The sequence below is a fragment of the Magallana gigas genome, chromosome 10 (genome assembly GCF_963853765.1).
Source record: "Magallana gigas chromosome 10, xbMagGiga1.1, whole genome shotgun sequence".
Classification (NCBI taxonomy): Eukaryota; Metazoa; Mollusca; class Bivalvia; order Ostreida; family Ostreidae; genus Magallana; species Magallana gigas.
In genome coordinates, this window is record NC_088862.1 from 8128528 (window position 1) to 8151970 (window position 23443).

General features: G+C 32.1%; 1 protein-coding gene and 1 long non-coding RNA gene across 2 annotated transcripts; both read right to left on the reverse strand.

Annotated features, from left to right (window-relative positions):
• Positions 1-1559: 1559 nt before the first annotated feature.
• LOC136272260 (low-density lipoprotein receptor-related protein 6-like) lies at positions 1560-14091 on the reverse strand. Its single transcript, XM_066073546.1, has 8 exons — positions 13543-14091; positions 13024-13129; positions 10886-11021; positions 10564-10680; positions 3863-4090; positions 2895-3075; positions 1830-1957; positions 1560-1720 (listed from the first exon to the last, which is right to left on the reverse strand). The coding sequence occupies exons 1-8, from the start codon at positions 13731-13733 to the stop codon at positions 1560-1562; spliced, it is 1248 nt and encodes a 415-aa protein (XP_065929618.1). The 5' UTR covers positions 13734-14091.
• Positions 14092-16165: 2074 nt separating this feature from the next.
• Positions 16166-18709, reverse strand: LOC105317288 (uncharacterized). Its single transcript, XR_010709907.1, has 4 exons — positions 18624-18709; positions 17252-17696; positions 16911-17163; positions 16166-16307 (listed from the first exon to the last, which is right to left on the reverse strand). It is a non-coding gene; the product is annotated as an uncharacterized lncRNA (long non-coding RNA).
• Between the last annotated feature and the right edge of the window lie 4734 nt (positions 18710-23443).

Below are 23443 nucleotides of genomic sequence, written 5' to 3' on the forward strand. Positions count from 1 at the left end.
TTTACCCCCCCCCCCCCCCTCCACGGATTAGGATTTTCATGAATTTGGGAATTAGGTTTTTTTCTCTCAATATTTCTGAGGATTAGTCTAGCCCCCCACTTTCAATTTGCTTCCGACGCCAGTGTAAAAGTCTAGCGGCCTTTTGAAACAATTGATATTTGAGAATAGTTCCGAATACAATCTGATAAAACGTTTCACGCGATTCATTGTTCGAAATGCTTTGCACGCCAACACTCGACAGACTTTGTCCGAAACGCTTAATGATTTACACGAAACACTTCACGGTCCATTAGAAACGCTAAACGGTTTTCATTAAACGCTCAACGGTTTACACAAAACGATTCCACCCGAAAGTCACACACTTTTTGATGTAGTTGTACATTTAAGGGTCCGTATTCGTATCTTTCACACAAGTTTAATTATATATGATATTTTACATACTTTTTTTGTAAAAATAAATTAAAAAAAAGTTCTGTTTATTTTCCTTTTAAAATATTCCAATTTTCACCCCCACTCTGCAGCATTTTGCTTTAAACAACCTTGAATCTACACCTCTAGAGAATGCTTAGACACGTGCACGTTTCAAATTTTCCGATTTTCAAGAAGAGGGCTTTAAAAGATGTTTGCAGTTCTAATTACTTTGTAAACGTTCGATTCCCAGCTTTACTCTATGAGCTAAGAATCGTAACTTCAGGAAAATTGAATTAATACCTGATGATGCTTCAAATGGTTTAAGCTTTTTAGACAAAAAGATTTTCAGGAGGAAGATTAATTTAAAAGATGTAAAATCTTGTCCCAATTTAAAAATTTATATTCAATTAACATCTTTTCATTATATAAATAAACCGGAATATACACTACATGATTATTCCTCCCTATTAGTTTAAATGCTTCTTGGCAAACAGTTTTTTTTAGATTTCTGAAGATTATTCATTGATTTCTATGTAAAATATCAACCAACACTTGCTATCTTTTGGGATCAGGATTTGAATAAATTTAAATCTGTACTAGCCGATGATTTTTTCACACTTGTTTTAGCCAAAAAGATTTCAAAAAAAAATTTAAAAAGATTTTTAAAATGCAAAATAATTTTCATTAATAATTATTATAAATTATCTTTCCTTAAAAGAGGGAATAGCTCTTCATTTGAACAAGCTTGAAACTCCTTCATCTTTACAATTTTGTGCCAAGTTGGATAAAAAAAAAGCCCAGTGTTGAAATGTTTACGGACGGACGGACAGACACGACACACAGACAGACAAACAGATACAGAATGTGATCAGAAAACCTCGGCTGAGATTTCAACTCACGTGAGCTATTCAATGTGTAAAACTGAAATCTTATTGACGAAAACATTTCTCACAGTTCATAAAGTGGAGTAATTCTAACGAATAAGTGATTTGCATCTTCTATGTTCACTACATGTCAATATATTATTCGTGGCAAAATGATTAATTGCCGTCAGTATGATAAAATGAAGAAATAAATTTTCAACATACACCAATTAGTTCAAATACAATGCATTTGATGAAATTCAATCAGTATCAAATATATGGAACTTACGCTCGTTGCCATGCCGTGTAGAAAAGAAACTGTCCATAGACCACAATATCATTTATGAAAGCATTAGAATCAATGGCGAGGACATGGCGATTCCCCCCATCGAAATTAGAGGATTCAATCCTGTTTTTACGTCCATCCGTCCAATACAAGCGACTTGCTAAAGTGTTGGTAATTGGGAAAAATGAAGGTACATGAACAATTCATTAGTAAGAGTATCTTATTTTTAAGTATGCATGAAAACAAAAATTTCGTTTGGTAAACTTTACATGAAAAATCAATAGTTAGGCTATTAGGTGAATCAATTCCTGTTGTTGCGATGTAGTGTTTGGATGTTCCATCCATATGTGTTCTACCAATTGTAGTCCTGTTTCCAGTTTCTGTCCAAAAGATATATCTAAAAAAAAATTAAAAGTTGAAGAAAAAATATATTCTATATAAATTGTTACTTCATACAACTTTATTTTCATCAATTGGAAACTAAAAAATGAGCACCAATGATTATAGTTGTATATATTAGCATATTTTTTCTTCCATAGAAAAAAGATGCCTTTATTTTAAAAGAAAATATTCGAATTACTGTATCTTGTATGCAAAACCACAAATTAAGAGTTGGGGCCCCCCTCTCAACTTATTGTGATCGGGTTTGTCCTTTAAAAGCATCACTCGGAGCTGGACATATTCACAAAAGGTGGGCAATGTATTTTTTAAAAAAAAGCTCGTTTTCTGCATCTGGCAGAATCCCACCCTCCCCTTCCTAACGATTACACTTTTTCTTTTTTCTGCTGTTGTGTTCTTTATGTATTTCAGGTCATTAATGAGGACAAATAAGTTTGATTGTGAGAATTTTCAAATAAATATCCAAATATTCGTCATGGTATAATTACCCGTATATCGTTTGCGCGCACCAAATCAACTTATGCCTATGTATTGTTGTGCTAACTTGTTGAAAACATTGTGAAAATTGATTTGTGCATGTGAAGTTGCTAAACTGTTGAACCAGTGAATTGTGTAAAATTGTACTTGTCGTATTATCTAATTCAATTTAACAATAACTCAACATAACTATGTATTAGATAAGTTGAATTACGTAAGTTTGTGACCCTCAGCGGTAAAACCAGGGTGGTATAATATTGATGACATGTTGCCTGTTGATAAATATGTGTTTTGACTTTTGTTTGAGTGGGTTTGCCCAGATGTTGTCAATGGCATTCCGCAATTCATTTATGCCACAGCCAATGCTCGCAAAATAAACCTTGAAGCATAATATTTTTGGCAATATTTCTTTGCAAAAATGATAATGCAAAACACCATATCTATTATCGAGAGTTTACCCTTTTGAGGAATAAAGAGCAATATCTCTTGGTTGATCTAGGTTGTTCAACAGGGTTTTGTGGATTAATGTGGCTCTGTGAACCACACCAATGTATCTCTCATATGTAGTATCTCCTACAGCCGTATAGTAGAGATTGCCCGTCGAGTAGTCAATTGCTAAACAGAGGGCATACGAAAAACCTGCAAATTACGTCAACTTATTATAACACTAGAAACAAAGGTAATTAAATGATATATATATATCACTTAAACAATGAATGAAATTCTTGTGCAATGCTTCCTAAGAACAATTGTGAAAAAACAGAGTTAATTTTTACTTTTTTATATCATATCCCACTTTAAATGTTTAGATTCCCCTTTTTGTAACGATACTTTGTGAAATGCTGAAAGAAGCTCTGTTTGTTTTGGTTTTTTGTTTTTGGGGCTATTTCTGGTTTGTTTGTTTGTTGGGTTTTGTTGTTTTGTTGGGGGGGGGGGGTGTAGCTTATTTGACAACCAGACAGACATACCGCTTATATAGAATATTAATGACTCCTACTAATAATAGGGGTTAACGTTTTGACTCTGACAATACTTTAAGACCAAATTCCATATTAGGTAGTCGATTGACAAATGAATTAAATTTGTTAATTCACGACCGATGAATGAAAGATACAGAATTCGTTTCAACGCCAAACCCAAACTTTCATTAAAATGAGACAAACACTTTTAGATGTATTATCAAAAATTAACTAATTGCATATATACTCCTGTGAAAAATGAATGTAACATAATCACAGGATGAATCTCTGCCATTCAGTTAACTGAAAGGTGACTGATAGGTAACTGAAATGTGGCTGAATGGCATAGCTATGCCATTCAGTCACCTTTCAAGACCATTCAGTTATCATTCAGTTGACTGAATGGCAGAGGTTCATCCTGTGAATGATAAGAGAATTCGGCATTTAGTTCTTCTCTTAACTACTACCTGGAGCGTATAATAACTTTTTATTTTTTCCTTGTAATGTTGTTGATATTATTGCTTTTTCTGTGACATCTGAATAGAAAAGCGTCATTGTTGATTTGTCCAGGGCTAGTCCTGTCGGTTTTTTAATTGAAAGAGGTAATTTTACAACACGTCCAGTCAGGAGATCAATTTGTAGTATTCTCCCATGGGAATTATCTGTTACTGCAATGAAGTTTGACGCAAGCACATCTGAAAGTGAAAGAAAAATATTACAGAACAATTCAAATGAAAATTTCAAGAATCTTTTTGTGTATTGTATGTGTTTTTCTTTATAGCAACTTATAATAATTGTTAAGAAAAATTTAAACCAAATCTGAATCATTTATTTAGCAAATTGACTATGTTAAATAAAACACAGGATAAATGACTATCTTTACGTTCTCCTTAAAGGTTGCTTAAAAATGCTTAAAGGTAGCTTAAAGCCAGTCTTTGAGCCACCTTTAAGGTACCTTTAAGTTTCAATGTGGCTTAAAGGCGGCTTAAAGATGGCTACTAGGTCTTTAAAGGCGGCTGAAAAACTCTCTTTAAGCCACCTTTAAGCCACATTTAAGGATAACTTATAGGTCCTTAATGTCCAAACTTCTTTAAGCCATCTTTAAGCACCTTTAAGCCATTTGAAAAAATCCGTATTCAACATTTTTCTTAATTTACCGACAAAATGTATTAACTATATGACAATTTAATCAGCTGTGATCAATGGACAGATATATATCCAACCTATATGCGAAGTATTTATTTTTTAAAAAGCGGAGCCGTGCGTCTGGACAAAAAACACACCTTGTGTGTATATCCTGTATAATCTGTGTTAGTTTTAGGGTTTTTCTGAGGTTTATCAAACAAAAGATTTTATTTAGATATACACAAAGAAATAAAAGCATATCTAGACACACAACGCAGCGATGTTAACAAGTGAATTTGATTATACATGATTCGTTACAATAGATAAGTAATCAATGTATATTCTGTCGCAAGTTTCAATGATTCCGAAACAGAAAAGGGTATTTAAAACGGTTTTTGTTTTAAAAGAATAAAATGAACAACAAGAGGCCCAGGGGCCACATCGCTCACCTGAGCAACAATTACCTTAATTCTGATCAAATTAGCATTACAGTATCAAAATATCTTGACAACCGAGTACAGTAGATATTGCTTAAAAAAAATGAAAATCTGTCAATATTTATCCACCTCTTATTTTTTGGTAAATACCAAGCCCCTTTTGTTGTTGTACCTGTAAGAAGATTTTTCTCTATTCCTATATAACCCCCCCCCCCCCCCCCCCCAATTTCATGGCCCCACTTTTCTCTATGGAATCATGGTTTCATCAAACTTAAATCTGCATAACCTGTGCTTTCACACTAAGTACTGAGTTTTGAACCGAAAACTTTCCCAGAATACTTTTAAAGATTTTCTCTTTATATTTCTATGTAAAAATTCAAACCGCCATCACGGTCCCGCCCTACCACTAGGTACTGTGATTTTGCAAACTTGAATTTACACTAACCGAGGATGCCTCTACACAAGTTTAAACCTTTTCTGGCCAAATAGTCTTTAAAAAGAAGGTTTTTAAAGATTCTCTCTATATATTCCTAAGTAAAAATTCATCCCCCATTGTGGCCTCACCCTACCCCTGGACTATTATTTAAACAAACTTGAATCTATATGATATGGGGATGCTTCCACTCAAATTTGGGCTTTCCTGGCCTAATAGTTTTGATAAGAAGAATTTTAAAGATTTTCTCTATCTATAAAAATTCATCCCCTATTGTGACCCCGCCCTACCCCCAGGGACCATGATTTGAACAAACTTGAATCTACACTTCCTAAGGATGGTTACATGCCAATCTGAGCTTTCTTGGCCAAATAGTTTTGAGAAGAAGATTTTTTTAAGATTTCCTCTATATATTCCTATATAAAATTTGATCCCCCAATTGTGGCCCCACCCTACCCCTGGGGACCATGATTTGAAAAAACTTGAATCTACACTATCTGAGGATGCTTCCACTCAAATTTGAGCTTTCCTGGCCTAATAGTTTTTGAGAAGATTTTTAAAGATTTTCTCTATATATTCCTATGTAAAACTTGATCCCTCAATTGTGGCCCCACCCTACGCCCGGGAACTATGATTTGAACAAACTTGAATCTACACTACCTGAGAATGCTCCCATTTTAATTTGAGCTTTCCTGGCCTAATAGTTTTTGAGAAGAAGATTTTTAAAGATTTTCTCTATATATTCCTATGTAAAACTTGATCCCCCAATTGTGGGCCCACCCTACACCCGGGAACTATGATTTGAACAAACTTGAATCTACACTACCTAATGATGCCTCCACACAAGTGAAAGCTTTTCAGGCCGAATAGTTTTTGAGAAGAAGATTTTTGAAAAATACAAACAAATTTTCAATAATTCTCAATTATCTCCCCTTAAAAGAGGGCGTGGCACTTCATTTGAACAAACTTGAATCCCTTTCACCTAGTGGTGCTTTGTGCCAAATTTGGTTGAAATCTGCTCAGTGGTTCTTGAGAAGAAGATGAAAATGTGAAAAATTAACAACAACGACGACAACAACGACGACGACAGACAACGGACAACTTGTGATCAGAAAAGCTCACTTGAGCCTTTGGCTCAGGTGAGCTAAAAAGGTTAAGTTTACAATACAATAAGTTGTTAAAGTTGGTTTCTGGAAGAACAGACTTTAAAAATTTTCTTAATAAATTCTGACAATTTTTTAAACTTTTTTAATCTTTAGTTTTTAAGATCTGTGTACAAACATAGAATTGTGAGCAAATCTCTGTATCTTGCTTATAATTCGAAGCTTAACACTCAAATATGGTTAGTAAATAGAAATTGTAAACAATTAAACACAAGCTAATGCACTATAACAAATAAAGAACACAATTTATTTTTTCGAAATGAATCATATATATATACATGTACATGTATATACCTACATATTTCCGACAGCGATATCAAACCCTATTTAAACTGAAAAAACTTGAGAAAATGCCGAGCATCTCAACAAAACCTATTACATTAATCTACCATTACGCAAAAGATAATGCCGAATTACAGATAGAATGAATTGTATTTCAGTACTTTTTTGATACATCAGATTTTGCTTAATTTGCGCAGATAAACAGTTAACTGTTTGATTTATCGAAGTCCCTGTTTGATTTGATACGTAAAAATCACGAAATACAGACGATAGTTCCCAGGCTACAAAGCATAAATAATGAAAACGAAACGAAAATTCGAAAAAGCTAACACCAACGTCATGTGTGAAAACTGTAAACGCATTCATGGCATTGAAATATTTAGCCTCAATTTACTTCACAAAATCGGCACGAATATATTTTGCATGTTTCAAAAATTTCCCTTCATTCGCGAACTGTTGCACAACAAGCAAATTCATCATAGTCAGATCGACCCTTTTTCGTATAATGTCATGGCTGCTTTAAACAAAGAACCTCGTTTTAGAAGTATGGAATACGAGTCTTGGTAAAATGGGTATGCAAACCCGGGCCGTGGCAAAATAAAAGCCGGGGCAGATCGGCAATCGTCAATTCCAAATACGCATTATTTTGCAGCAATATTTACAGCAAATACAAATATACTGGTCCATCAAATATCCTGAAATTTTAATGAGATTGGCGGATTAATAACTGCCAATCTTTTGTTTTGCCCAGGCCAAGTCTTGTCTACCCATTTTACCGGATGCCGAGCCCGAAGCTATTAAACTGATTGAAACACGCCTTTCCTTTATTATTATTTTCGTAATAACTCAGATTTGAAACAGAATCGGACCTTAATTTTTGCAATTTATATTTTCCTTCCCATAAGGATAATTTATGCTAAACTACGTTGAATTGGAATCAGTAGTTCTTGAGAAGAAGATTTTTAAAAATGCACCCACCTTTTTCTACAGTTTCAAGGTTTTCTCCGCTTTGAATACAGATCGGACTCTTATTTCTGCAATTAAATTCGCCCTCCCATAAGGATGCTTTGTGCCAAATTTGGTTGAAATTTGATAAGCGGTTTAAGAGAAGAAGTTCAAAATGTAAAAAGTTTACAGACGGACAGACAGACGGACGGACAGACGGACGACGGACAAAAAGTGATCAGAATAGCTCACTTGAGCTTTCAGCTCAGGTGAGCTAAAAAATTCAAAATGCCCAAGACGAGGATTGAACGCATGACCCTTCGTTTACCTGCATCACCTCACTCCATCTGCGCCAGGGCAACATATATCCTGTCCACATATATCTTTTAGTTTTTAATTTATTTTATAAAATACATGCATGCATGAATTTAGAATGAAATACGTATTTATTCTTCAGTAAACAATTTTTTATAGCTAAATGGAAACTGTTCGGCTTCCTGGTACTTTGTTAATAAATAAAAACCGAGTAGATATACGTTCACCTCATTCATAACTTATTGAAATGCATGGAAGAAGATGAAACTATCTTTTAAATGCATTGAAACTAATAGGGTATTAGTTCTACGCATTTTCCCGGTTTTCATGATCACGGCGCTATTCCAGCAAGTATAATTTTAATAGTATTGATTATTATACATTTACAACTGATCTAGAATAACAATAGAAATGATATATGTTAAAATATTTAATTGTATATGTGATTTTTAAACTATTAGTTCTATTACAAACAATGTTACCAAATACCGGTTACGTATTTACTGCGAGTAAATGTTGCAAATGATGTATACATATACATGTACATACAATTGTATGATATACCCGGCCGGGCATGTGACATATTTACTCCAGACCTATTAATATATTTCAATGATAATTAATAAGCCTCTAGATTTTACTCTTCCATACATGTAACTATAATTTGTAGACGTTACATTTTTAAAACCCAGAGTTTGGAAATAATATTTTCAGAATGAATTACAAATGTAAATAAACTTTCATTCACTGGACTTATTGTATACACGTACAAACTAAGATTACAACGCTTTAGAAACCCTGACATGCACCTTGGCACACGACATACCTGTTGTGTATTATAATATCTTGTATATTCTGTTTTAGTTTCAGGGTTTTTGTTAAAGTTGGACAAACAATAGACTTTTATTAGATATACACAAACGAACAAAACTATGTCTAGAGAAACAAAGCAGTAATACCCACAGGTGCTTGAGGACAGGATTGATCCCCCTTCCACCACCACCCCCAAGTATATTGACCCCTGGGACTTTATTTTTTTTTTTATTAAATTATTCTTTAATGATATAAGTTATACATTCATTGCACAAAATTACATAAAACAAACTTTTTAAAAAAAAAAATCAGACACTCTACGTATATAATACAAGAAGTTTGTTAACTTCGCCTGCCAGCCGAGAGGCACTGCCGATGAATATTTGGTGAAATGTACAATCAAACTACATCTACCAGTAAAAACGCTGACCTCATGACATAGCCCGATAATTCCCTTCACTGAATATCTCCATGAGAGAGAGAGAGAGAGAGAGAGAGAGAGAGAGAGAGAGAGAGAGAGAGAGAGAGAGAGAGAGAGAGAGAGAGAGAGCTTTCACCGATTAATTTATAATAGGAAACAAACATACTTTTATATAATTTCACCGATTAATTTATAACAGGAAACAAACATACTTTTATATAATTTCAAGCGCATATTTAGATACAGAAACTGCGCTCGCCCCTTTAATAATTTTGACCCCCCCCCCCCCAAAAAAAAAAAAAAATTTATAACGGCAATCAGTGTCCATTGGAGCGGTGTTGATAATAGCGATTTGTGTTCAATGGAGCGAATTTTTAAGCCACCTTTTCACCACCTTTAAGAACTTGCTTAAAGATTGTTTTTCGGCCTGTGAAATATTTTGTTCACGATACATCATATCCCTTAGGAGGAACATCTTTTTATTTCAAATCAGCAAAAATTGTTTTATTTTCCACATACTAGGATTCCTTCGTAATAAAGTTCAGAATCAGTGATAACGTCATAATGAACTTTGAAATATCAACATGCTTTCGTTGGTTTTTATTTTTTGCGGAATATGAAGAAAAATACATGACAGGTTATGTAAATTCTGTTATGATCACTAGCTCTATAATCCGCCTGAATTACCAATTTGAAAGAAATTATCTTAATGTTTATAATTACACATTCCATGTGACAAAATGATAAAATAATTTAAAAAGTCACTAAGATTAACTAAATTTTGTAAATGTCAAATGTACATTAGTAAATTAGCTAGAAGAACAATCAAATCGTCTGTTATGGGAATATGAATCTGACATTATCATGATTATTCCGTGTAGTCCGTTATTTTTTTTACGTTGCTGATTATTATTAATTATACCAATTAATTGATAAATGGGGATCGTGTATTTCAGTCCTGCAGGTTTTTACAAAACGATAAATTGCAATCCCTTATCGTAAACCAAAAGAGGGAACTACACTCGGCAGATGCCAATGTCTAGTAGTGCATGTAAATCACTGTATTGTGAAAAAGGTTATTTTTATTTTTGTGTTTAGCAAAAGTATTATTTTGTGAATTGTAAGTTCTGTAATTTGTCATAAAGACTATGCTTACATTTACATTGACTACGGGCAAACTAGTAAGAGCTAAATAATATTATTATCGGAAGGGGAAAAAAACATAGGTACATACCGCTGTAACAGCTCTGGTCGGCTTGAAGTTTTAAGCCAACATCGCATTTACATATACGACCATTTTTCCTTGGAATACATATTTCTCCACATCCTCCATTTAATATATTACAGGTACCTGTTTCAATTGAATCACATTGAATAGCATTTTATAGAAGCAGCAATATGTAAACAATGATGACGTTAAGTTATTCTAATTTGTAAATAATCGTACGATAGAACAGTCCATACACCTGACATTGAGCTTTAACAACATTTTTGCAGTATATATGTAACTTTGCGCTTAGGATGGTGTTAACAATGGCCAAACAGCTGTTTTATACCTTGTCTATCGTTTTGTAGAGATGCATCAAACACAGTTACATCTCTTGCTTTTTTTATTGTTTTTACATATTTTTCAATGATGCCATTTCTTCTTGAAAAGAAAAGTCGTTCTCCGTATATCCATCCAAAACGATCCTATACAAAGAGAAATTGTGTTATTATAACATATTGAAAATTACATCTTTGATCATTAGTTACAGTGAGCAACAATAGTTACCTGAGCAACAATAACCATAACCCTGACTAAATGAGAAAAATAGTATTAAATTCAAAATATCTAGACGATTAAGAACAGTAGATCTAACACTAAAAGTTAAACATATGCTGATTTTTATCCACATATTACCTAACCCATTTCGTTGTTTTAGATGTTTCTCTATTCCTATTTCCAAACCTCCCCAATCTTTGTGACGGCAATTTTCTCCAGCGACAGAATTCTTTTCCAAAAGTTTTTTGAAGATTGTTTCGAATATTTTATATGTGAAAATTGAACCCCCTCCTTTGTGACCACACGCTACTCCGGGGGCTATGATTTAAACTAACTTGAATGTTATCTACCTGAGAATGCTTCCGTACAATTTTGAGCATTTTTTGCATAATACTATCTGAGAAGAATATTTTAAAAGATTTTCTCTTATATTCCTTTGTAAAACTTGATCCACCCTTTCTGGCTCAACTCTTCACCCGGCGACCATGATTTGAACAAATTTGAGTTTACACAACCTGGGTATGCTTCCACACAAAATTTAGATTATCTGGGGCTCGTAACATAAAGCATGCTAAGATTTTGACTTAAGTAGGGTCATAAGTAGGACTTAGGCGGAATCTTAGGCCCTACATAAGTCCTGCTTAAGTATGTCTTATACAGTAACATCAAGCAGACTTAGCAATGTCTTAGCTAAGTCATGTTTATGTTAAAAAGTAAAAACGTATTTTTCATTTCTTTTGTCGAATTTGAATGTATTGGTTTTTATAGATACACGTGCATGACATCTTTGATATTTGATGGGGTAGATGTAAATGTACAGACAATATATTCAAGGTGGCATGAGTATATATACATATGTGCCTAAAAATTTTTAAAAAGCTCAAAGCGATGGATCTCGGACAATATATTCAGGCTATTGTTGTTGCTTGTTTGCTTTGACGAATATTCACTATTTTAGTCGTTCTCGAAGACTGTCTGTGGCGTAATATTTCGATGCCGATAGAACTGGATATACTATAATTATATAGTGGATTTCTTTTTATCTTTTGTTCTACCTCTTACCTCACCAATAAGGCAATTCACATATTCTGGGTATCATTTCTTCATTAAGTCGATATATTGAAATGAGGCAATTGTCGTCTTTCAAATCGCTCAGGATTTTTCTGTCTTCGAACGTCGTTTTTTAGTTTCAAGTTTTGCGAGTTTATATATGCAGTTACTTCTTGTAAACCGACCATTACGTGTTTACATCCTATTTAGCAGTCCACTTGCATATTACCGGTTTATGGAAAATGTTACAGATTATTACGACCACTGTTGATATTTATATCAATCAAATCAAAAAAATTGTATTCGTGAATATTAAGATATTCATTCTGTGTAAATATCATAATGTGATTAGTACTCTGTAATCATATGCTGAATTGAAATAATTAACAATAAAACTTCTAAATGTGTGAAAACAATACTTTTGACATACTTAAGTCACCTCTACCGGCCACCTAAGTTTTGGGTAAATTGTCTTAGCTAAACACTCTTCTAGTTACGGAATTAAATCTTAGAATGTACATAAGTCCTACTTAGCACTGTCTTAGACTTAAGTACCCTTTTTGTTACGAGCCCCTGGTAAAATTGTTTTTGAGGAGAAGATTTTTGAAAAATACCAATAGAATTTTAATGATTCTAAATTGTCGTCCCTTTAAAAGAGAGCATAGCTCTTTATTTGGTTTATCTTCACTCCCCTTTACCCAGTGATGCTTTGTAACAAGTTGAAACCTAGTGGTTCTAAAGAAGAAGATAAAAATATAAGAAAAAAGTTTGCAGGGACAACGACGACAGCCACTCACAAAGGAAATATTTTGATTAGAAAAGCTCACCATACGTTTCGGTTAAGGTAAGCTTAAAAGAAAAAAACGTTATAAAAATAACCTTATATACAACTATTTTTGTCGCTCCATTTGTTATGACATGGGTTTTGATATCTGAGCCGGTTGTTGTTGAACTTTTGAGAATTTTGCGATCTAGCCAATAGAGTCTGTCAAAATACATTGAAATTATAAACTGAACATACATTGAGATATTTGTTAAAAGACATGACACGATATAAGCTGATAAATTATACTTTTTGAATTTTTAATTGTTCATGTAAAATGTTTATCATTGTTAAATAATGTGTTTAAATGTTTTACCCTATGAATATTGTTTATAAAGCGAAATATGGTTAACTCATATTTTACATTTATAAAACTAATCATATTACTATTCAACAGTCAAAACATTTTCCAAAAAAACACGTAGAATTTTTATCATATTAAAAAGATATTTCAATTCCAAAAAATGGAAAATAGAAAATTCAAACTTAAAACTTCAAAGTTTCAGCCCACATCATGACGAAGCCTTTAATGCGACTTAAATAGAAAAAAATAGCTTCTTCTTAAATAGAATTACCTGTTACTCTCTACGTCATACTTTAAAAAAATTGGGTCTTCAAGGGAGTCTACGGATATCATAACGTTTGGTACATCTCTGAGCCACGATCCACGGACTATACATCTTTCAGATTTTCCAGAGATCCAGTAGAGAAATCTAACACAAATTGAATAACATGTGGTATCGGTTACAGTTAGTTTCTTAAGCATATGCTTACTATGCTTTCACTGCGCACATCTTATCAAGTGTTAAACCATTCAGTTGTTCTTTGTTAAAAAAAAAAACTACTGTTGTTTTTAATATTTATATTTATTGTAAAAAAAAAACTGAAAAAAATGAGGGTCATAAAACACTCAAGCCAACCATTTCAACCAATTGACAGTGGCGTTTGATCACTCATCATAGGAAAAGTACATTGCTTACCCATTGTAGGGATCTACGGTTAGAGAAGCGGGGTTTTGCAGGTTGGCGTATAAGGTATTTGTGATCTGAGAATTTACTGAGAAAGACTGTAAACTTGACCGTTCAGGTTCAATCCAGACGAGAAGATTTGCTATCCAGTCAAAATTCAAGTCTATAAAGTGAACACAAAGCAATTCATGAAAATATTTTTTTCTTTAAGAAAACAATTCTTCTTCTTTTTTTAAAATAAATTTGGAAATAATCTTATTTAATTTAGATGAATGTTTTTCATATTTTGTGAAAATTGATTGATTGATAAATAAGTTATGCTATTATCTAAACTAAATTTGTGTTAAACATACATGTATGCGATGAATATGAATAGTTAATGATTTTTTTTAGCTCGATTTATATACATAAAAAGGATACCTTTTGCAGAAAAAACAGATGTTAAAACACTATTTTGTCGGGATTTGATGTCGTGTTTCTTAAGAACATTGTTTCTACTGTCCACAAAGTAAATGATGTCTAACTTTGCGTCAACAGTAAATGTCTCAATGACACTGCTAGGAATATGCACATACACATATTTACTCAATTGTCCGTTAGCGGAGTGTATCTCATGCATAGCAAACATTGTGGCGTTGTTTACAATAAAACCCCTCTTAAAAAAGGGGGATGTCTCTACAAAAAAAAAAATGAAAAAAATTCACTATAGAAAACAAATCAATATATAATTAACAACCTAATATAAATATTCTGCTTCAGTTTACATTTGTAAAATTAAATAAACTAAGCGTTTAAAAAAAAAATCCTCGGATATGGGTCATGATGATACTTGAGTTTACTTTCAAAACACATTTAAGTTCACACCTATATCTATTTGAAAATTTATCTGTTCTTTTAGGTCGAATACGAAATTAAATTGATAAAAACACCTGTACAGGTTTTGCCATCATTATCGAGATCGAAACCCTCGGAACACAGACATCGAGGCTCCGACGCTGTGTTGATACACATGTGATGACAATTTAAGGTTGAACAAAGATCTGAAAATTTATAAAAATACATACAACTGTATGTCTTTTGATTAAGAATTGATAGCATAAAATTGTAAAATATATGAATGTAATGACTGTAAACTTTAAAGCGACAGTACAGCTGAAAACACCTGAGTGAATAACTTCAGATTTACCTATTATATCAGAAGAAAATAAGAAATAACGTTGATTGTAATATTTGAAATATAAAAAAATTCCTTTCACATACCTAACAAACGTAATTATAAGCTTCCGGAAATTTAAGGTTCGTACAAAGCGGAATAATCCCCTATCGTTTATTTGTACCACGTGGACTTTGAATTAACAGTAATTGTCGTCCGACTAGGTCATCATGATATACAAGGTTAAATGGAATTTACGAAACACATCATCCCTTTCTCGATAATTTATGAATGTTTTACGAATGTCGGTTCATTTTTAAAATGAACAGACATAGATATGTCAAATAACCCCTCAATGGCACTATTTACAAAATGAATTTAGACAATTATGTTGTAGCAACTTATATGATAAACACGCAAAATACATGCTTACAAAATAATAATTGTGGTTATTTTTAAACTACTATAAATGGAAATAATTGCATTGGAAAGCATATGAAGTGTTTTACTCTCGTTACAAAGGTTCAGATAAGTTATTATTATACCACTATGTATTTATCGCTATATAATAAAAATATTTGCTGATTTTCCGAAAATCACCCTAAACGGACTTTTTTCACTATTATGAACTTGACATTTTCCGAATTAATTTATAGAATGCTCATGTTTTAAAATAACAGAACTTGTAAATCTCAAAATACGACGCATGGATAAATTGATTTGTAAAAGTGTTTTAAATTATTGGGTTAAAATGTATAACAAATTAAAATTACATGTACATTGTATATTAATTTGATCACTTTTAATGTATACAATTATTGATTAAAGAAGTCTAGATTACAGTTACCCTAGAGCAAGCCTATTTCCTACGGCGAAGCCAAAGAAAATGTAAGCTTTTTTTAAGGGAACCGGAATCTTTATCACTCCTTCAAATGTATACTCTAATTTTATACTAACAAGAGTTGTAAAGCAGATATTTATTGGTATCTTGAATGTTTCTTTTACTTGTCATTGCCAATGATTTTATATCTCACAACATAAACTATATATAGTTCAATAGGCGCTTCTTACTGTAAAATGAAACTTCGGGTTTAGTATCATACACAGCGATTGAGATAGGTTGTGTTGGTTCTAATATCCTTGAGTAACACATACAGCCGGACGTTATGTCAAGTCCAAACATTCTCCCTGGTTCAAGACTCACTGCATGCAACATATTCTGATAAATAAAAATACATGAAAATAGTTTAAGCGTATAAATCAGTGATTTGGTGTTACACAATTTTTTATATATAATCAATTCGACACTGTGCAGATGAGACCCGTGAATGAAATAAGAAACAAACTTAAAGACACCGGTAAATACTGGTGTGACGTCAAACGAGAAAGTTATTTTTACTCGTGATTCAATAAATGTTGTCAAACACGTTCATCTAGTATTCCTTTTAGAATTTCTGATCTTATGGACATAACCAACAGTTAGTTTTCAATTTTTATGCAATCCAAACCAGAATGCTACTTGTGACAGCAAGAAGTATTTAAAAAGAGCTTTCTTTGATACCTGATTCATAATTATCTGACATATATAATAAGTACGATTTCTGTAGTACACCTTATTTCTTTTAAGTTTTTTTTTAATTATTATGCTATTTATTGTATTATTGTTTGTGATACCGATATAAAAAATTGGTTTAAACTTGTGATACTGTATTAAATTATTGTTAAAGACACCAAATCTATAAATAAGTCTTTGAACATGTTATCTTGTATTCCATTACATAAATCAACAATTAGGTATCCAACCAACTTCGTTTATAAGTACCTGATGGTAGGCCACACCTGTCACAGACCAAAGGTTCAGACGTCTTATTACTTTTCTGTTGGAGCCGTCGTAGCTACTGCCCTCTATTGTATGTCTCTGAAGATCTGCCCAGTAAAGCTTTTTATTTGCAGTGTCTACAGTAAGTGATAGAACTCTAGACAGTCCTCTGTATACTATGGTCACTCTGTCCTCTCCGTCAAGAGAGGCCTTTTCAATTCTGGGATTTGGACCATTGTCAGAAAAGAACATTAGTCTGGTAATAAAAATGTTACTTCATTCAAATTCCGGCATTCAACTAGATATCATGGTAAAACTTATTTAATCTCATTATTAAGTGTTACCTGTTTTCCGGGTCCATCGACAGTCCTTCAGGTTGATTTAAATCCTTGTGAATTATGATTTTATAAATTGTGTTGTTAAAATTGTTTGCTGGTTTCATAGCAATCCATTTTAGTAAAGAGTCGCACCAATACAAATTATTTGATAAATAGTCCAATGCAATCTGTCCGAACGCAGCGGACTTTCCTTTAAACAAAATTGACAACCGATCATCTTTCTTTTCCGAGATAGAAAAATTTGAATAGATATAGATAGTATCAACTATGGCTACAAAGACAGTGGTTTCTTTTGGATTCGACGCCAGACTGTAAAGACGTAGGTTTGATGGTGTTATTTTATGAAAAGCATTTCTAAAAGAGCTCGCCTGACTTTTTGGAATTTCTTTGAAAACTTTGATCGAGAGAGGGTTGATTACTCCCAGAATAATACTCTTTTCCTCTGGAATACCTTGAAATACAAATAGATAATATTGGCACTATTATTGAAAGATTATTGGATTCGAGTTGAATCAATTTGGAGATCAAAACTAGTTTTCTGAGGCCAATTTATTACATATTGTTATTATATATCATTTTGGAATAAACAGGCAAAATTGTAATATATGATTACAGAACGGTTGCCAAAAAATCAAAATTAGACGTTCAAGAAGAAATGGCATAAGGTCTTTATGTGTGGCAAATTTAAGGCGAGTGTAGGGTTACCACTGTTGCATTGAACACAAAGAATAATAAGTGGTGCGGATCTCAGGTTCCAACGCTAACAACATTTGCAAACAAATTTTCATAACGCACTAGCCCGCGTTATTAAATTTGTATGCACACCGTTGCAGTTCTGAGACCACATCTTTCAAAACATATTCAATGTTTAATTAATGGATACTTGTAACATTTAAATATCCTATGGATTTAAGGAATAAATAGTAAGATATACAGTATACATAGTGCGCACAAAATGTTCTGAAATCATTGAAAAGCTTCTTTTTCAAAGATCAATTACAAATTAAATGTAACTATAGATTATTAGATCTTAACTGTTTTGACCCGTAATAACATACACATGTAGGGTTGTATATTACTTTGAACCATTTACAGCAATGACATTTTCGAAACAGAGAACTGTAGTTCACGAATACATCAACTATTTTTTCTTTGATGGAGTATTTAGGTGACAAGAAGCGCACGCTCATGTAATGCGCCTACATTATTTGGTTGACACCAGAAACTTTTATACGGTCGCCAGAAACTATTCTGGGGTCCGCGTCATTTAATTTACCGGTATGGAACGAAGATAATTGTATATGATGCATTGACCACCAAATTATCGTGCGGCAGCATCTGATCATCTGAATTTATTCTAAAAACAAATTACACTTACCAGAGCAGAAGTATCCTAATAATAATAGAATTTGAAATATAAAAATCTGTAAAAACGGCATTTTGACTCTTTAATGCACCAAATTCTTCGCAGAAATAATAAGTTTCTCTGCTGCGTAATTACAAGGAAGTTTTATCAAACCCATTAAATATATTAATAGGAAGTCCATTTAACGAACGTTATAAGGATGAGTGCACTTAATAAGAGTGTTCCATGTAAATTTATACTTTCTCCAAATGAAATACAGCTTTAAAATAATCTGAATTCTCTGGTTATTGGACAAGTAACAAATCTTAAAGAGCAAGTGTTCTGTTTATAGAACACTGAAGTTCCTGTTAAGAACGTTTTTGAAAGTGACTGTTGAAAATACTGATATTATTGGATTCTGTCTTGAAGACTTTCACTTGCATCAGGGGATTTAATTGCGATGAAATAAAATATAAAAGTGTTAGAAATGTAATTCTATCTATCTATCTATTTATCTATCTATCTATCTATCTATCTATCTATCTATCTATCTATCTATCTATCTATCTATCTATCTATCTATCTATCTATCTATCTATCTTTCTATTAAAAACGCATACTGTCGATACAAAAACATTTTCACATCAATGTTGATTAGGATAATGATAATAACTGTTGTAAATTTTGGGAATTTCTTTCTTTTTTTTTTCTAATTCTTTTTTTTTTCAAATTCAAGAAGAGTTTGATGTCTTTAAGAATAGTATTTTTATGTTCTGTCAGAAAATAGAAATAATGACGGATCTTTTTTTTTTAAATGTGGTTTACTCTAAGTTGTAGATGTCTAATTCTGGGTTGATTCAAAGTTTTATATCTATAGTAAAATTTGCTTATATTTACAATTAGTGTATATTTCCCCTTATTTAAGCATTGGAAATCTGTGGCGCTAAACATTAAGCAACACACTTTGCGAATGAGCACAAGTGAAGGAACTCACGTGTTTTACATATATTTATTATTTTGAAATGAAATGAAACTAAGATAATCATTTTAGATAATAATTTTGATATGCACGTTTAAGAATAATCTTTAAATCATATCTTTTGCATTTCAAAAAAGTACTATATTTTTAGCCATTAAAAGGACTAAATATTGTATTTTAAACAACTGTTCCATTAGTTCTTCACACCACTGACATAGAGTGTATCCAATACAAAAATACTTCATACACATGAATATCAAAGTGAATATAACGATTGTATGCTTTTTTTGCAAAAAAAAAGGGGGGGGGTATTGTTGGTCCAAACCAGACAGTGTAGACAAACTGAATACACTGTCTTCTTCGACTAATGATATCCGAAATCAGGTATCCAATGCCAAAGTAAAGTGAACCTTTATTGACATAACATTGGCTTTTTATCATTAATGGAATGAGACTAAAACAAAACTCGAAAAAAGGTTGTTTTTTTTCATTCTATTGCCTATTAAAAATAAAATTTAGCATACAATAAAAAAAATTAATAAAAGGTATTATTTGTTAGCCAATACCATATAATGGATAATTTTAATGCTGTAGTTTTTATTTTTACAAAATATGAGACAAATGTTAAAAAAGAAATGATGCCATTCTTTAGAGCTATTATGCACGTTCAGTTTAACAAAAAACACTATCAACACATTGTAGATTGTGGTAAAACAAGAACAATTATTTAAAACGGATAAAAAAAGTAAAACGAATTAACTATGAAACAAGTGGTTTTGCGTTTCTTTTCATTTAAAAAGAAATTCCAAAAAACAGTATTTGACCAAATATTTATGCATTAAATATGTCGATCTTTTTCATTAAAATTAAACAATTTGGTTATTAAAAAAAGTTACATGGTTTTCGGCCGTGGTTTTGATGCTTGTGTCATGTTTTCTTCTGTAAAATTGTAATTATAAACTTCAATGTTATCAAGATTACGATACCAACATTAAGACGTTAATGACACATTTAATTTACTTCCTGTAAGGCTTGTAATTATTTAAACCATGTTTTATTCTATTTGGCTTAAAGACATAAAAACAACAAAGTATAGTTAATTCGTTTTAAATACATCAGTGGAAGATTGTCCACATTTAAAAGATCGAAGATATCAGTGATACCACAGACCTGTAATCTTATAATTGGTGCATGCATTCTCAGTGATTTATTGATCATCTGAGATTTGTAAAAACATCATCTGTTAAATTGCGTTTCTTCTGATGATAGTTGTATATGCAGCCTAAGTGTTACCAATATCCTAAATGATCCTGCGAGACAATGCGTCAGATTCAGATCTTGCGTGCTTTGTGACGCCCGCTGATGTAAGTCGCAGTGCATGACGATTCTTAACATACAACCTATATTGTAGCAAACAGCATCCCGATCCCAGAATCGAAAATGGAAACTTTATTCGTCGTGTAAGCTCAAATTTTTAGATTTCAACAAAGTTTGCATTAGCTTTTGACGTCGACCAATAAAAACACTTTCAAACAATACTGCCATTAAATAAAATCATATTTTGTAATCATGCAGTAGAAAATAGTATATATATTGTAGTGTTAATATTTCTTAAATTAATTAAGAACATGTATATATCTGTTAATTTCTTTAAACATATTCAATGAGGAAGCACGAATAAAAATACCACAAAGATGTTCTTGGACAGTTATATTCATTTACCTCTAAGTGGATTTTTTTTTCTATAAGTTAAAAGATTGAGATCTATTCATCTTCTTTTTTCAGTTTCAAAGATTCAAAAAATGTTAAAATTCTAAAAATAAAAAATTGGTTTAAAGCACAAGGAAGAATGATCACAACCAATAGAAATCTTTTTGTTCTAGATTTGAATGACATCGTCAATTAAATACATCATGCAGAGCAAAGAAACGTGGCTATTAGGCTCTCTGTCTGCATCTTAATGTTGTTCGCTGACAAAAAAATTTTAAAACATAAACACTTATGAAGCGAGGGAATTTAACATTATCTAACAATAATAGTTCTAGTTTTTCTTTAAAAAAAAATCAATTATTTTTTATCTAAATATAAAGTCAATTCTTTTTATGTTAGTATGTACAAAATCCAGTTTTTAAACACAAAAGTTAATATAACATTTTTCACAAATGCACAAACAACTGTTCTACTTTTGTAGAGGCGTTTTTCCGAGTTGACCCCTTACTGTTATCACCTACTGCTGCTTTGTGACCTCCGGCAATGTCATCTTTATTTAAGTTAATGTCAATATTGATTAGAATTATTTAATTTTAATTAATTAATTAGTAAATACCCACATTCTACAATATTTTGTACAAATATTTTCATCACAATACTCAACTGCAGTTTTAAATATTATTTGGTTTTTGGCCCCAAAATGTAGAAATATGACAATTAATATGTGGATTATTGTCTCTATAGAAGAACATTTTCACATGGTCCGTGACCTCAGTAACGTGCAAATAATTCTGAAGTATGACATTAAATAAATTTTATTATTTCAAACTAAATAAATTAAAATGTTTACCTAAATGTTTGATCAAGATGCAGCAGCTAATGCAACCCTCGCTTCAATCAACATTAAATTAAAAGTTTAGAGTTTAAGAATAGGTTAATCGTCTGGAATGAAGAATGATTGTCCCCTCCAGTTTCTTTAAAATTTCTTTAAAATTAATCTGTCAGTGATATAGCAAAAAGTCTATTCATAAAATCTATGTTTTAAACCGCAAAAACATCGAATGAATTTTGATATAAACCTCTTGATGCAAGTTTTCTTTCCTGGGTTCTTAGAGATGTTAAAAATTTTTTTATCTAAATCTTAAATCTAACGTTTAAACCCGTTATTACATACAGCAGTCTGTTCTTTGCAGCAATAAATGATAAACAAAAATGAATTCAAATAGTATTTTATGCTTTAAAAACTTTTTGGGCCCCCTCCTTATACGATGAATCTACGACCACATTGTTGGTTTTTCAGACACAATTTAATAAAAACGACCTCTTTAAAAGAGTTTACAACATTACTGTTCAAGGATAAATGTATTATCGCTATTCTTAAGAAAAAATTACAGCAGAAAATCATCTTGATTTGTAGCCATTTGTTAACGTTGATTTTGATATAAGATGAAAATAAAGGATGGGCCTTAGTAAAATAAAGCGATATGCCTGTCAATACATTGTAGTCCGAGGCTCGTTGAGGGGAAGGGGGGGGGGGCTAGAACTTATCAGAAATCATGACAAGCAAAAAAAACCAAAAGATTTCAGTACGACTATGTTTAATTTTGCAAAAAACGTGGAGGGGGCCTCCCCCTCCACCCAGTTCCGACGCCTATGCATTTATTATAAATGTAATAGCTCTTTAAAGTGGCATCGGCACGAATTTGGTCAAACATTATTTCTTCGATTTTAATGTTTATATTGCTTTAGTAAGGCATTTTTAATTGGCAACCAAAATTTGAGTGTCATTTGTTGAGTTATAAGCGAGTTACAGAGCTTACAACTCCCCGATATGTAAACAAAGCTTTTGTTTACACTTTGAATGTTGAAGTGAAAATTCCAGTTTTAGACCTAAAATGAATGTGTTAATCGTTACAAACTGTTTATTTATGCTTAAAAAGAATAAGAATATAGACAAATCTTCTTGAAAAAGATTTTTTACTGGTATATTGAACTTATGTAAACAAAAACAGGGCACGAACCTTGTTTACATGACGAAGAATTGTGAGCCCTGTATCTTGCTTTAAAAAACTCATCGACGGGCACCCAAATTTCATCTGATCATAAGAAATTCATCCATAAAGCATTGTAAATAACAAAAACAGAAAAATAAAATTTGACCAAA